Genomic DNA, 16,921 nt, shown 5'->3' on the forward strand with positions numbered 1-16,921 from the left:
TATGCATTACATCACCCTGTTGATGTATTTGGGTGTATCTAATGTCTGAAAAATACTGAATGTTAATTTTACTCATTGCTTACCATCATCACGGCGCCAAGTGATCTTATAGCCAGTTGCCCGACTGGAAGGTGACCATGTAATGCGTATCCTCTGAGATGTGACATCAACGATGCGAAGGCCAGACACTGAGCTACCATGGGGATTAGTCCGAGCAGACATTGTCACCACCTCTCCAACGCGCTGATCAACCACAGCTGCGACACCAATTACCAGCGCCTCATCTGGTTGCAGGCCGTCTATGGTGAAAGATGCAACCTCTGCCCCAAGAAGACGGGACTGCTCTGCACCTGCAATGCAGAACATAAGGTAATATAAAATCTTGCACATAAACTGACAACAAGCCAAAACATGGTGAATAGTAAGACAGGAGTATAGTAAGATAAGAAACTTCAAAGCCCACATCAAAGTCTTCTTAAAAGCCTGTTACTATGGTTTTTATCAAAGAGTCATGAGGTAAGATCTAAAAATACAGCTTTTCTATCTTCAACTTTGATGTATAAGATGAATGCAATAATTCAGGTTTCAAAAGGATGAACTGAAAAATGCATTACAACTCATAACACTTACTGTTGCCTTGTCTCCAAGTCAGCCTGTACCCTGTTGCCCCAGTAACACCTGTCCAGGCAATGCGAATTCTCCGACTGTTTGCGTTTGTCACTCTGAGGTTAGTCACTCTGCCAGCACTTTGCTCTGAGAAGAAAAGCATACAGGGCCTCATGCGGCAAAATACAGATTTTAAGGAGGCAAGCCTGAGTATTTCACTTCAAGGGCAACAGAGAAAAGGTTGTACACCAAGAAAGAGGATGGGCTTTTAAAGGTTATTTAGACACACGTTAGGTAAAATAAAAGAGAAGCTCTAGATCCCAAAAACTCTAACATCGTGTTCGAGTTATTGTTAAATGTCTGGTTAAAAAATATATAACAAATTAACCATGGGAAGAATTAAACAGTCGGAGGGTAAATTATTTCAATTCATTGGGATGTCAGGATGAAGCACACTGCAGCGTAGTGTCACTGCTCAACCCACCTGGTTTAATGTAGACAGTAACTGGCTCTCCTTCATTTTCTCCCACCAGCGCTGTGACACTGACACCATAGGACACTCCCACCGTCAGGTCTCTGAGGTCGAGGGTCGTCTGGTTTCCAGGGATAATCCGGATTTCCTCTGTTCCCACTGACACGGCATGAAACAGTTTTTTTTTTTTTTTTATTCATTCAGAATTGGGGACTAAAAAGTAAAATGAATGATAAAATAATGAATAAAACTGTCTGTGTACCTTCTGTGCTTAGGATAATGATGCGGTACTGTGTGGCCCCGGCTACACCTGTCCAGCCGAGTCTGACAGTGCTACCCAGAGACTCCACGACTCTCAGGTTGGACACCCTCCCCACTGGCTGTTCCTCTGCAACAGCAGGGGACAAAATGCATAGAGGCACAAAGAAATATAGATATCATACATGAATACCTATTCAGAACTACTTCTACTGCCCAGCGCATTTCAGACCCATAAATCATTCCACAATTCAGTTTGGTGAGTTTGGTGCCCCCTGGCTGAGTTACTGACCTCTGGATGTGGTGGAGACAGGTGTGGCCTCCTCACGACCTTCGAACAGGGTGTAAAGAGTGATGATATATTCTGTGTTGGGCTGAAGGCCTGTTAGTTCGTAGCTGGTAGTGCTTCTAGGAAAGGACAGGCTCTGAGCACGGCCTCCTGGAGACAGAGCAAAGGTCCAACATCAGTGGAGTTATGTTCAATGTACCTACAGTATCAATACTTCCTACTACTTGCAACTTAAAAAGAAGAGCTGGCATTTAATAGATTATTTGGGTACATTGCAATATGAGTTTTGTTAAAATCAGACAATGAGATGTGAAACATTGAAACTTGGTATCAACAGTCCTTTTTTAGGCTTATAATAAAATCATTTGTTGTGATCACAATAATAACAGATCCATACTGCACAGCCCTCCTTAAAAATTACAGGATATTGAAACAAAGTGTAAAAAGAGGACAAAAGAGACAAGTGAATGTTTGAGCATGCATGTGAGATGCAAATCTGACCTTCCCCCTCCTTCCACTCCAGGCGGTACCCTTGAGAGGACTGGATGAGTCTCCAGGTGAGGCGAATAGAGGAGGGGCCGGTGGTCACTGCTCTGAGGACTTGCTGCTCCTGACGCTCTGATGGAAACACAAGTTCCATAAATAAAGCTCTATTCCATTTAAGGATAGGTCTTAAAACAATAATCAAATGTATATTAAAAGGTTTAGTGGTTGCTGTAATCATTCCTTCTGCTCAGAAATGCTTTTCAAAGCTTAGCTGAAGCTAATATCAGGAGTCAGGAGTCTAAATTAGTCAAATCAACTGGGTATTGTCCAAAGCTAGTCTTTTCTCTGCTTTATTTGATAGGATAGAACAGCAGAGAGAGAGAGAGAGAGAGAGAGAGAGAGGAGGGAGGGAGGGAGGGAGGATGACATGCAGCAAACAGCTGTGAACCCTGGCTGGTGTGATAAGGACTCAGACTTAATTACATGCACTTTATCAGGTAAGCTACCAGGCTGCTCTCAAAGCTTGTCTTTTTAGTTTAAAATTCTAAACCTATCAATTGAATCTACTGTAGAACTGCTTTCTGTACTCACTGCATTACCCTTACACAAACTGCAATTAATGTGGCTGAGATGAGAGCATGTACTCAACAAACTAAACAAAACAGTGCATGTATATTACTGATTTGTGAATGGGGCTGCAATACATCCTGCAACACATCAGCTCCCCGGGGACAGACTCAAGGATCCTGTATGTGAACGTCACCTTCGCTGTCCTCCTCTCTAACCTCACCCAGCTCATTGTGCCAGTCAGTGGGCCACAAACCTCCTCACAGATAGGAGGCAGCAGGTGATGCTAGGGATAATCAAATCCAGCACCCACACAATCAGCACTGGCTTCCCCTCAGGGTTGCGCCTACGAAGATGACCAATGCCAATACTAGCCACTGACACAACGGTCATGTGCCTCATCAGGACATTGATGAGTGTGCAGACAGTCATAAGGTCACAACAAACTGAAGCTGATCACGCAGAAGTGTGGAGAAGACGGTGGATTTGGGGACACTGTCCTCCAACACAAGACACGAGATTGAATTCTTTCCACAGGCCATCACTCCGATGAACAGTTAACATGTTATGTGGTGTCAGAGACAATCCCTGTGCATTAACAATGTAACGCTAAACATTGTTACATACCCATACATTTTTATGTATGTATGTATGTTTAAATACACACTGTTTTGTCACATGTACATCTGTCAAATACAGGCCTAAACATGCTGTATATACTGTAGTATACTGAAGTGCACATGCATACTCAAATGCCAGCCAAATGCAGTACCTGCACATATTTATGCCATAACTTTGGTATTGTGCCAATATTCTGTCACTGACAGCTCAATAAATTACTTTCGCATAGTATTACAAACACAATATCACAACTCTGCCCTCAGGCTGCTGGTGTAGTGGACTCCGTTCACAAAAATGCTCTAAGTGACATGGAGCAAAACATTATCACACAGGTCAGTCCCGTGAGACACACAAACACTTTTTCTCCAATACAGTATGTGGCCACAGGTCTTTTCTTGTACGTGTGACGAACATAAATCAACAAGAAAGGGTCAGTGGGGAGCACACAGGCCAAAGAACAAAGTCTATGAACTACTGGCTGAGCAAAAGGCATCCACTGGTGTCCCATTTAGGCCTGAGAGTCATACACTAACACAATATTTTACTCTATAAGACATATTTTGCTTAAATTAATGCCATACAGAGCTGTTGAAGTGGTTGGGAATGAATGGGCCAAAAGCAACATAACCAAATTTAAGAGCTTAAACTTCAAATATCATGCAGTCTGACGCCTATTTAATAATATATTATATCAGTAATGTTTGTTAATTAACATGAGGGCTTCAGTCAATGTGGTTCTCAGTAAAAACCAAAAAAGCTAAATTTTTTCCTAATGAGAAAGACCGGACAACTCAACAAACCACAGACACAACCAGCAGTGGTTACTCGAGTGGTTTACACAGGAACAAACATGAGAGAAACAAGCTCAGCTAAAATGTAAGTGTGGTGTAGACTATGCAGAGCACTGTATACATCTCACTTCTTTGATAGCAGAGCTCAGCCACACACAGGTTTTCATTCCTCCAGTTCTGTCAGCTCTCTGATGGGTACAGTGGCCCTGCAGTGACTCAGGCTTCATTCAAATAACACGAACCCGACTGAAGTGACGCCATATGGGCATTACTCATGAAAGACAGATGGTGTGTGTGTGTATAATGAGTGTGTAGGTGTACTAGAAATGTTCTGTAAACAGAACTAAACAGTAACACATGTAGGTTTTCAGAAGAGAGGAAAATGGAGGATTGTTGACCATCTCTGCTCTCTGTCCCTGTACTTGGCAGGATACAGCAGAAGCCACCTGTCCAGAAAATTCTTTTACAGCAATTACTTATCCAAGAAGCACAAAGGCACACAATAATGGAATGTAATTTATCAATGAACACAAAGACAAAATACACATACGCACAGAGAGGTGTTGTGATGAACTACTGAAATCACACCTACCTATCTTGAACCTGGCTGTTGCTGCAGGACCTTCAGTGTTGCCCTCATACAGCGAGATGATAGTGACGATGTACTCGATGTCCGGCTGCAGTCTGGACAAAGTGTGAAACTCGCTGTCGCCAGCAACCTCCAAAGTCTCGACATTTCGACCTTTGTAAACAGAAAAACAAAACTGTGATAACGCGCATGCAAAGTTGAAAAACTTGTACTGAAATGCAGAAATGTTTGCTGTCTGTTTTGTCCTGACCTGTTAATGGGCCCCAGACCAGACGGTAGGCCCGCGCACCACTGACGCCTCTCCATCGCACGCGAACACTGCCCTCTGACTCCGTCGCCACAGATAACTGCTGCACTGCCTCAAGGCGCACTTTTGCACACATGCAAAAACATGAAGACTTTGAAAAGTATTTGCTAAATATACTGAAATTCATTCTAAACCACAAGGAGATAGTATCACTATATCATATATACTCTAATACTGTACATACGCTCTATCTAATGAATGAATGAATGAAATTACAAGCATTTGCCTTGTGAGGGATAATGTACAGCCAGCCGGTCTTTATTGCAAAACAAACCCCAGCAGGATCAAGCGGGACATTTGTTTTGCAATAAGGACGCCGCTCGCTGTACATTATCCTGCTTATTACACCACTTCATACAAAAGAAATCAATAGTTTCACTTAAAATATTGATTTAAAAATGATTTTATTGATTTAAAAGTGATTGTATTGCTTCTGCAATCAGAACTGCGTCCACAGCCAAAAAGAGTCCGTTGAATGCTGTAATTGACCGATCACATTTGAGTACTCAACAAAGTACTGTAATAACATCCTAAATAAGTACAAAAGGCAATAATGATGGGCCACAGGGTGCACTCACGTGTACGGACATTGAGGACGGACGGGGATGCAGAGTTTCGGGGGAACAGGGGGTAGAGGCTGATGACGTATTCTGTGTCAGGCTGAAGTGACTCCAAGTTGATAGATTTGGCGTCTGCAGACAGAGACTGCTCCAACAGCTGAGCTGCTGGCTGACCTGCTCTTCCAGCCACACAATGGACAGGACACACAGAATTAGAGAGCCTGCAGAAGACCAATTAGCAATCACAAATTATACTCCACAGTATGTCAACAGACAAATTAGCTGACAACAAACTGCAAAAATATGTGTCCTCACTTCATTAAGTTGACCTTATTCTCACCTCAGAGTACAATGTCTCAGTATGGCAGGCAGCCAACTGCAGAAAAGCATTGTTCAGAGGCAGTGCACAATTTGTGTGTGCGCGTCTGTGTTGCGTGTATGTCCTGTATGTACTCTATGGGTGCCTGTCAGTATCTGTCTTGTGTGTTTTGAATTCTGAGTTCTAGCAAGTGTCCAAAGGTGAACACTTGCTAGAACCAGCAGACACAGGAACAGGTAGAAACATTACACCCATCATTACAGAATACACACTAAGCTCATTTGCATCCCCTCACACACGCCAGACTAACTAGCCAGAAGAGGATCTCCGTGTGAGACTGGCACTCCTGCCACATGTTCAGAGGGAGAAATTGTTTATATCACCCCTCAGGGGCCACTTTTCTCTCCTGAATCATGGCTTAAGAACCCAGACATCTTGACACTGTTATGATCTATGCCGCACCCTGTCTCTAGAAAAGCAAGGACAAAATTACTCATAATCCATGACATAAGTAAAGGTTTTCAATGCCTTTCTAGTTTAGGGCTGGTGGTTGTAATATGTATAGATATTTTAGGTAATGATTAGGCAATAAAATCATTACTGACGGCCAGTGCCTGAGGGAGATGCAGTGTTAGAGAGGCTAATGTTCCCCACAGCTCAAACACTATAAATTCTCAATATGCTTCCAACATGCTACCATCAGGTTAAGTATTATTGAATACTGTAGCTTCTTCTCCTCCTTCGGTTTTACAGTAATCCTTCATTCGGCCAAGATTAGATTTTGTGACACGATAATTATACCACAACAGACAACAAAAGTATTTTTTTCAGATCAAAAGAGGAGATTTTGCAAGGGTATTGTAAATGTTACTCAAACACAGATGCGCAAGTCAGGCGAGAGGAAGACAGACAGATAAAGACAGATAGAGACAGACAGGAAGTGAAAACAGAGGTAAGAGGTGTGTGCCTGACCTCGTGGTCCGTAGGTGAGCCTGTAGCCTTGGACAGGGGATGAAGGCTGATCCCAGCCCACCGAGAGAGAGAAGAAGCCTGCCTGGATCAGACGTAGACTGGAGACCCCTGGCAAAGACCCTGTATGTAGAGAAAAAAAGACATGTGTGAGAGGTTGTGTTGGCGTTTCGGCACATCTCTCTCTGTTGACTTTAGCATCCTTCACTTTTTACTTACGTGTTCGTTGCTTGGCAGAAGTAGACTCTCCCACACTGTTGGGGTACTGGGCGATGATAGTTACCAGGTAGTCGGTTCCCGACCTCAGGTCTCGTGCAGTAAAGCTCCTCTGATTGGCAGAAACAGTCTCCTGCAGGGAGAGACAGAGGTCATCTTTGAAAGCAGTCTAAAACAAGTTTTTGCAAAGTGAATCACAGATAGATAATAATAGATCGCTGAGCCTCGACATTCTTCTATCTTCATCGTGTCTGCCAGGGTACACAGAAGGGAATTTCACTCTTTGTCCTCTGCCAAACTTTAATCTCTACAGCATCTACATGAAGGTGATCCACCCATTAGACATGTTTATACTCAGCCTAAAGACACGTCTTCCTCTCACAAAGCAGGATTGACTTTGTCTCTTTAAACTGCAATATGTAATTTCAGTCTTTGTCATACCAGTGCTTGAACACCTGGACTCACCTGACGCAGTTCTGCTGTGATAGGCTGTCCCAGGCCAGACAGTGGCACATACTGGACCACGTAGCCACTCACTGGCCCCCCTGCTGGACTCCACCGAAACTTGAGAGAATCATACGTCTGGCTTGTGAACTGAATGTTGGACACGCCAGCAAAAGCCTCTGAAGAGGAGAGGAGAGGGGGGGAAGCAGGATGAGATTTACAGTAGATGAAATTAAAGGCAGGTCGACAGTCAGACAATAAAGTCTGAGATAAGAGATGCATATTTGTGACTGTGTGTATTTAAGTATACTGATGATTTAATTTAACACACACACCATCACTAGCATAGACTCCTCCTGCTTTGGAACAGATGCGGGGGCTCACAAGAGGGAGAAGAGTGTTCAGTAGTTTAAAGTCCCCGACGAATGAGGTGAAATCACTGCTGGGCTGGGAGGAGATCTGAGCCAATTCATTCCTGTCTGCACTCTTTATACCTACACAAACACAAAAATTGGCAAAGCAAAGAAGGAATCAAAATGACTCATGAGCAAACTTTAAAAAAAATCCAGACTACTCTGAGAAACTGCAACTACAACACCTACCAACTGCAAAAACATGCACTCCTTGACTGCGCAGTTTCTGTGCTGGTTCCTGCACGCTGTCTTGTGACTTCCCATCTGTGATCAGGATAGTGATCTGAAAGTAAATGAGAATTAGAAACACAAGAAGTGCAGCTTTATAATTGTGAAACGTGACAGAATGGCTGCTCCTCAGACCTTCGGGACACTCCGACTGTACGCAGCGTTGAAGAAGTTATCAGCGACAAACTTGAGCCCAGCGCCAGTGCGTGTGTTTCCACCCTTGTAGTTTAGATTCTGTACAGCACTGACCAGCTCAGTGCCATTCAGGTAGGTAGTAAATGTAAATTCAACTCTGGAGGTAGAAAAACGTGTATTAATACATAATCCTGCGCCTGCAGTAAGATCCTTTATCACTGCATGCACTGGAAAGCAATGAGGCAAGTATCCATCCTGTCAGTCACCTGGAGGTGTCACTGTACTGTATGGCCCCAAACCGCACACCTGACGCGCTGACAGAGCTGGCAAATGGCTTGACGATTCCAGCTATAAAGCCCTTCACCTGCAGGAAGTTAATTCGGCCAATACTGGAAGACCCATCAACCAGGAAAACAATATCTGCTGCTTGCACGTTGTTACACCTGTCTGCAAACACAAAAAACATGTGAGCACATAAAGGCGTACATCATGTACAGAAACTGACATGGCTTATACATAAGCTGATGTGGTAGTATGGAGGAGAATAAGAGGCATTTATACCCTGAGCATCAGCCCGTTTCATGGAGGACAGGAGGACAGTCACAGTGAAAACCCAGCGCCACATCTTCACAACCTGGCCACACAAAGAGCAAATAAACCTTTTATTATAATTAAATTATTCAAACCACTTAACCAAATTACAAAATTATGATATCAGGTTGCTTTTAAATTCTCTGTTTATAGTAATCTTCATCTATCAACTGGGGGGCAGCATGGCGGTGGAGTTTGCATGTTCTCCCCATGCTAGCGTGGGTTCTGGGTGCTCCAGCTTCCTCCCACATTCCAAAGACATGTACATTAGGTTAATTGGTGACTCTAAATTGTCCGTTGGTGTGAGTGTTTGTCTGTCTCTATGTGTTGGCCCTGTGATTGGCTGGCAACCAGTCCAGGGTGTACCCTGCCTCTCGCCCAAAGTCAGCTGGGATTGGCTCCAGCTCCCCTGCGACCCTGACGGATAAGCGGTATAGACAATGGATGGATCTATTAACTGGTTGTTTTTTCAGTATACATGCTTGCAGACTTTCTCCTGTTAGAAGAAATCATCCCATCCATCCCTCAGCTGCTTACTATTCATCCCCATCGAATTTCCTGTTTCTGCTATTTGCCTGATCTTGTCACTTTCCTGTTCAGATGCATCCCATTACTCATACGTTCTGCAGCATATGTTGAGGGTAATTCAGCCCTGTTACTTGCTAGATAATCTGTGTTGTCCCATTGTTCTTGCCTGTACCTGTTCTGACCCACTTTTGATATCCTACCTGCTAGCCTCATCTCTTTGAACATGTGCTCTTGTTCTAAATGCCTGTCTGACAACCAGGTGAAGTTTCTTATATCACACCAGTCAAGCTCCTGGTCTGTTTGCATGTTACATGATAGCCCTCAGAATAAATAATGCCAAAACGAATGAACGAACGAACAAACAAACAAACGTCCGAGTCCCACCTAAACACACAGTCACAATGGTGTGCTGTAATGGTCTAATAAATGGCCCACACATTTAGTGCAACTGCTGCCACTATCTGTATTGGTGTTGCTGCTTACTGGCCACTGCACTGCACAACCCACTACATCAGAGACATCAGTCTATAACAACCGGCTTCATATATTACTGTTGCAAATTGCTGTTGGTGGTGCTAAGTGCTATTGCCTCCAAATGGTCACCAGCACATTGCAAGTTAATTCATGACCTGATCACATCATCCCCGGTATTTCTATGGTACTCCATCTCGTACCCTTCCCAATATTCCTGATTAGAAATAGGGATGCTGTAATATAATGGAGCCATGAAAAATATTATAAACATGAACTATTATCATGAAAACTCTGTATCAATACGAACACGGGATCAGGACCTACAATGAGAACAAATCTGAAAATTAGTGGCAAATACATGCAACAGCTCATTCCTCCTGGTCTGCAAACCTGAAACTCAGTTAATGAAATACAAACTATATTATAGTGTTTTACAGGTATAATATGTACTTTCATGCTCTATGGGTCTCACCATACTTATTATCATTAATTTGGAGTGAATGAGTAAAGTGCAGAATATCTGTTCTCCTCTGCATCTTACATCTTACTTCTGGGTGACCTTTCCTCACTTGAACACTTCATTTTAAGGGTGTTGTTATCAAGAGTATATCTCTCAGCTTGCTACATGATATCTGAAGATAGTACAACACAGACATACATAGTGCATCATCACATCACACCTTTACAAGAAATTTGGTCCCCCTTTTTGAAATTTCTGAGCTCATTCCTTTCTAATCAGGTATCTCTTGGCCCGAATGAATGTATATTTGAACCACACTGGGCAATGTAATGCATATTATCTATTTATGTTACCTTGCAGTACTTGATGTGTTTACCCTCTAAGCTTTCTTGCTTTGTACTCATCCTGAATCCTGAATAACTATAAATGTTTTTTAGTTTCTCCAAATATCTCACCAGAACCTTCTGTTTTGATGGGAAATAAGTGGAATTATGAACAAAGTGAAAGAAACAATCAAAATACTGCTTCCTTACACTTTATACTGAATTAGGTTTTCTGCCACTGGTGTTCAACATTTGCTCTCAATAATTGCAGTCCAGGAGTTGCAGTGTGGCAAATTAAGTTGGCTAAAACAGGTGAAGACATGGGAAAATAGAAAGAAAAACAGCTGCTGTGCTTCAGTGACTTCTGTGCACGCTGATCTGACAGAACTGAAAGGACAAGATACTGTATGCTTTACACTTTACAGGGCTGCACCTGTTTGCAGATGAAATTCCATTAGTATTTTTTTGTAATTGCCAGTCATACAATGTCAGCATTGTTTCATGGATCTTGCATAAAAAGACAAAACATTGTAGGGTGACCGTGATTTCTTGTCACACTTAATATATACTGATTAAAAGAATCAAAATTGAGTAAATAGGATTAAAAAAAACATTTGCAACTTTGTAACAGCGCCCTCTAGTTTGGCTGTAATAAGTGCTGTGGCTTTGTTGGTGCTCGTAATTTACACATGCCTTGAAATTAATATTTCAGTGTTCAGGAATGATCATGTCTTCCTATCATAACTAGCTCCACATTTTAGATTACATAAAGTAAGTACATGGTACACTTAAGACACATAAATCTATGCAGAGAGACACAAACCAATGATGCAATGCTGCCTGTACATTTTCTCTTTCCCTCTGTCCTCTTTGAGCAGAGATAAGCAAAGGTCCTTTGGTCAGTTAGGTGTCTTTTTGTTTTTGTTTCAGGAGTTTTACAGTTTACAGTACGTCACATAACACCCTCAAACTTCACGACTGTAATCAACTCCAACTCACATATTTTTTTGTCTGTCTTGAGTTACTGTGTGTCTGGAAGGCAGATGCCAGAAACGTATGGACAATATGTACCATTTTGAAAAAATGCACTAGAGCTTTTGCTGTATTTTGAGACATATAGAGTACAGAACTTTCTCAGTGTAGATTTTTTTTGGCCTATGTCAACATCTGAGTCACTAACTGCAGCTCACAAGTTCTGAAAAATAAAACATCTGAGATAATATTCTGTGAGTAATCTAATATGGATGGGGAGCATTTTTCTTCATGATGTCTATTCACATTCACCTTTTTATAGAGGTGATGCACGACACAGTGGCTGCTGCAAATCGCAGACAGATGTCGAGCCAATGAACCAAACCTCTGATCTACCCTGTAGAGCTATGGTAGCTACAGTAAACAGTGTCAGGAGCAAAACCATGAGAAACCATTTAAGTTGATGAACACAAATGTACAGCATAGGGGAGAGCAGCAGGACAACGGCAGACAGAAATGATTTTCTGAGCCTGTATAGGAATGCAAAGAACATCAACATCATCTGGAATACGGTCGTTTTCACTGGACGGCATTTTGTTGGAACACTGACCCGAACCAGGCTGACTGTCAGGAGTGCTTTCGTCAGAGCGAGCCCACGTGAGAGACAGCTGTACTTGATACATCCTAACAGGCTTGATAACATTCACAGCAGACAGGAAACTGCATTAAAGGGTGCCCACGTTGTTGTAATACTTTGTGTACCAAGGTTATTACAGTAGCTATTAAAGGCCTGACGCTCATTGCCGACCCTGAAGATAAACGAGACCCGTTGTTCTCTAAAAGAAGAGTTCTACATTGTGGGAAATACATTTATTTGCGTTCTTGCCAAGAGTTTGATGAGAACATTGATAGCGCTCTCACATCCGGCTGGTATATGTGAGGCTACAGCCAGCAGCCTATTAGCTTAGCATTAAGCATTATGCATTAAGACAGGAAACAGCCAGTATGGTTCTGTTCAAAGGTAAAATAATCTGCCTACCAGCTGCTCTAAAACTCACAAATTAAAGAGGTAGATTTAATTTCTTTAGTTCCCTTTGAACAGAGCCAAGCTAGCTGTTTCCCTCTGTCTCCAGTCTTTATGATAAGCTAAGCTAACCATCTCCTTGCTGGAGCTACATATTGACATGGGAGTGGTATCTATCGTCTAATATAATTCTCAGTAAGAAGGCAATTGAGCATATTTCCCAAAATGTATAATTGTTCAATACCCCCAATTTTGTTAAAGCCTGAATACATAGTTTGCAAAGGTTCATTGTGGTTTAAGTTTCACTGTGACATGTTTGGAAGAGTTTGATCAATAAAGTTGAGAAGATATACACTTTATTTATCAAGAATAAATCACATTGTCACAATCATTTCATGAGAAGAGGTAAAAAACATTTTATTCCAACTTTATGGGCAACAGTGTATTATTATTGTTTAAGAATTATGGTATATAAAGTAATAGGCAGACTTGTGTCTTTCTATAGCACTTTGTTAACCAGTATATAGTACGCACAGAGCAGCAACATGTACAAGCAAAAACTTGCACAACTGAAAAAAGACACCAGAATCCCTTGGCCTTGTCCTCTTTTAATTCGTTCAAAAATGAAAACTCTGAGACACAGCCTGAGGCCGGAAGCTCATAATTACCCATAAAAGTTTGTTCCCTCTGTAGGATGCAGGGGCCACAAACCAAACACTTTCAGAGTTTTTGTCCCAAACACGCAGCACACACATAAAGCTTAATATGTTCCAAATGTAATGCCCCTTTCCCTTTTCAAGATTAAAAGTACTTATTTTTAGACTTCTACACCTATAAAATGAAATTACGCACAATTAGCTCCTAACGAACCTCAGTAGCCTGTTCACCTTTCATGTTATTTTCCTTTTTCCAGTATGTGATCTAATGAAACAATGTTTATTTCTGGTTTCATTATATAAGCCAGGTGTTGAGACCACAGTGTATACCCACAGCCTATTCTGAGCAGTTACATCTTGGCTAACTTGACGGATCATAATTGAAAGGCATTAATGATTAGAAGGCCATTAGAAACACCAGCTGACAACTAAAATTAGTGGCGGTGAACATTCAAAGTATTACAAAAAAAAAGCCAGATTTTTCCTTCTTTTTTCCTCTTCCTGCCACTCCCACAACACACCCACACCGAACTCTATTTTCAGGCACTATTCCAATTTTGTGTGTACATACAATCCTGATATATATTTTACAAGAAATAGCTCACTGACTAGGCCACGTGCCAATTCAGGGAGAAACCCACTTCCTCTGAAAAAACATAAATAATAAAATAAATTTTTTATTGCAGCATATGTGAAGAAATTCATCAAGTCTTTATTAAGCACATTCCTAGGGTGGCCTCCACACCTGGAATTTTAAAAGGATGAAGCAACTGATTTATGGGTACGGCCACACCCACAATAGGCCACCTGGGAATTAAACCAAATACCTGCGTTAAAAGGTCAATGACACAGTAGCAAAGTGCTGCTCAGAGACATCCTCAACAGGAATCAAATGAGGACTTATTGTGGAAAAAACTGTACGTATTGACAGCACTGACAGCGGAAGAAAAGGACTTCTCAGGGAGCGGAAGAAAAGGAGATTAGGGCTCATCCCAGAGCTTCTGGTGGGAGCTGTACAGAGCTGGACTGTGCTTTCTGGAAGCTCAGCTTAGGCAGGATCACAGGGTTGTGGTTTAGTAGAGATGCCATTCTCCCAGGGGGGGCGGCAGGACACAGGCCACTGCAATGTGACAGAGTGAGTGCAGGATTGTGAAAGCGCCAAGCTCCCTGCGTCCAGGGACAGAGAGTGACACAAGTGGATGAGGGGATGGAGGGGTCAAAGGAGGGCGGGGTGTCACAGCAAATTACCAAAGTCTGCTGCAAATTTGCTCACACACCAGGATTTTGTGTGCTTGCAAGCCTCAAGCTGCTGCTAGCGAGAACAGAAGAGCCCTACTCTGAGGCTTGCTGGGACTCAAAAACAGGAGAGACCGATCCTGTCATCTTTGACCTTTAACCTCAGGTCAAGTACAGCATCTCTCAATTCCGCCAATAACAGATAACCAGTCTATTTCTCATCTAAACTAAACAACAGTACTAAAAACAGCAACTTTTTGAAAATCTTCCATGACCTCTTGTTGGAACAAGTTTCAAAAGAAGTATTTCACAAGCTTTGAATAACTATTAACAAACGCCAGATGGACTGAATCAGTGAAATAAGTACATTCATCTTTCTAATACAAAGACATGAATGAATGAAGACAAAAGGTCATAATCTCCTGGTTTGAGAGGTGATTTAGTCCAACATAAATACAGTAAAGAGCCACCGAAGCATCAGTAACAACCAAAATAGACACTTATCCGATTGAAATGAAAGTTCAGGCAGCAGAATTTTTTCCACAAAAAATTCCCATTGTTGATTAAAAATGTTTGAAGTATCACTCTGACAATAATGTTCTCATCCTAAAATTCAAGCGAGGACAACAGAAAATGTTCCCTCACAAGAACATCAAACACACAGTAACGAGCAGCAGTCCTCCACAGACGACACACTTGGGATCAGTCCAGAGAAATCCACTTCCAGAGTGGCATGCCAAAAACTTAACCAAATATGCCTGTAACAAAGCAGTGAATGAAAAGCTCATAGAGACGGTGGGAGTGTGAAGGTGAGGCAGAGAGGAAGAGAGTAATCAGTCCTGCTAAAAGTTTTTCAGAGACATTAACCTATTATAAATCCTGTGTCAATAGGGGATTTCTTGCTGTTGCGTGCGCCAAACCACAGCAAAGACATGGATGCCCTAAGAAGTGGAACAGACAATTCAAACCAATCAAGACACAAAGGCAGAGGAGGAAGCGTAGGAGTGAGATTCCCCTCCTCTGTGCAGCATCATGGAGTGTAGCAGGAGCAATGCCCTCTCACTAAATGAGTTCAGATGAGGTGAACGTGGTTATACAGTCGCCCTGTTGTCCTGTGCAACTGTAATGAAGACTAATGAAGACAGGGCCAGAGGACTATAACTACGGGCTGCACATTATTTCTTTAGATTTTTAGTCTAATCACATAGAGGAATCCTCTGAGAGATCCTGATAAACTGACTGACAGCAGGGCTGATTTTATCACAGTTACATTTCAGAGAGGTTAAAATTGAGCTGATGAATGCTCTGCTGGGTCTTGTTCAAAGTCAAGGCTTTTTGCTGCAGGGGAAGCAATAGGCTTAGGTGTGGTGTACCGGCTACAATTCAGATAAGTGCTCTATATGTACAGTGGAAGCTTACTGGCATGTACTTGCAGAGTAAATCAATTTCCCATCCCATTTTCATCCATCATTGCATCATTTCATCCATGAAAGACTAAGCTATCATGCAGCCTTTAATGCAGACGTGCAGCTTGCAAACTGTGCACAACTGCAGCACTGTCTTCTCATACATCTATCCACATTAGACCAGCGTGCATGAAGCTCAAGTTCTCCCACAGGGCGCAGCAGAGAACCCTATCTATCCGCTTCTTACCTGGGGATCTGTGCTCCACAACCTGCCGCTCCCCACTTCTCCACCTGTGGCATGTCCAGCTCTAGCTCTCCAGTAGGCAGTGTTGGGACGCACGCAAGCACTTCCAGTCCAGTGTCACAGCCTCAGAGAAGGAAAAAAAGAAGGCAACTCCCCGATCATCCACTGTAACTCAAGCACTGAAGTCCTGTTGCTGCATCCCTGCAGGACACCGTCAAGGCTGTGAACGCTATTTCTGATCCCGAGGCTGCCTTTCTCAGCGTGGGCTGAACACAAGCAGCAGCAGAACAGTCCAGACTTGTTCGGATGCCTGAAGGGGAGTCCTAAGCTCTCCCTTTCTGTGTGTGTGTGTGTGTGTGTGTGTGTGTATGTGTTTTTTTTTTTTTTTTTAACCTCATTCTCTTTGCCTCTTGTCCCTCCCTGCTCCTGCCTGCAAGCTACCCATGTAACCATGTGGAGCTGAAACATTAGCACGACAACTCCGCTACTTTACTTTTCCAGGTGAGCCACGGGGCGTTCAGGGTCTCACCGTCTCACAGTGGCTAACACACTAGCATGTAGCTTTAGCTTGTAGCTTGGAGACATAAAACCCTTTGAAAAGGATCTTTTTCAGCTCATAGTGGGGAACAAATCAGAGATCAGCAATGTGGGGTTTAATCCTGGTGCAACCAACTCCACAGCATCTCTTTTTTTTATATTAAGTATTATTATACATTAGGACATTAAATATTATTTTT

At 42.5% G+C, this 16,921-nt stretch overlaps 1 protein-coding gene across 1 annotated transcript in view; it reads right to left on the reverse strand.

Moving 5' to 3' along the window:
• The window catches only part of col7a1 (collagen, type VII, alpha 1), a 49,686-nt gene extending 40,791 nt beyond the window's left edge, over window positions 1–8,895 (reverse strand). The window contains exons 1-17 of the mRNA XM_070848092.1: window positions 8,832–8,895; window positions 8,537–8,717; window positions 8,271–8,427; window positions 8,097–8,190; window positions 7,830–7,988; window positions 7,516–7,673; window positions 7,054–7,183; window positions 6,838–6,957; window positions 5,565–5,720; window positions 4,930–5,049; window positions 4,683–4,832; window positions 2,127–2,243; window positions 1,629–1,775; window positions 1,341–1,466; window positions 1,091–1,237; window positions 631–753; window positions 84–350 (exon numbers count right to left, since the gene is read on the reverse strand). Of these exons, the coding sequence (XP_070704193.1) occupies window positions 84–350; window positions 631–753; window positions 1,091–1,237; window positions 1,341–1,466; window positions 1,629–1,775; window positions 2,127–2,243; window positions 4,683–4,832; window positions 4,930–5,049; window positions 5,565–5,720; window positions 6,838–6,957; window positions 7,054–7,183; window positions 7,516–7,673; window positions 7,830–7,988; window positions 8,097–8,190; window positions 8,271–8,427; window positions 8,537–8,717; window positions 8,832–8,895 (2,416 nt within the window). The remainder of the gene's footprint in view (window positions 1–83; window positions 351–630; window positions 754–1,090; window positions 1,238–1,340; window positions 1,467–1,628; window positions 1,776–2,126; window positions 2,244–4,682; window positions 4,833–4,929; window positions 5,050–5,564; window positions 5,721–6,837; window positions 6,958–7,053; window positions 7,184–7,515; window positions 7,674–7,829; window positions 7,989–8,096; window positions 8,191–8,270; window positions 8,428–8,536; window positions 8,718–8,831) is intronic.
• Window positions 8,896–16,921: the final 8,026 nt, after the last annotated feature.

Source organism: Pempheris klunzingeri, chromosome 2, assembly GCF_042242105.1.
Source record: "Pempheris klunzingeri isolate RE-2024b chromosome 2, fPemKlu1.hap1, whole genome shotgun sequence".
NCBI lineage: Eukaryota > Metazoa > Chordata > Actinopteri > Acropomatiformes > Pempheridae > Pempheris > Pempheris klunzingeri.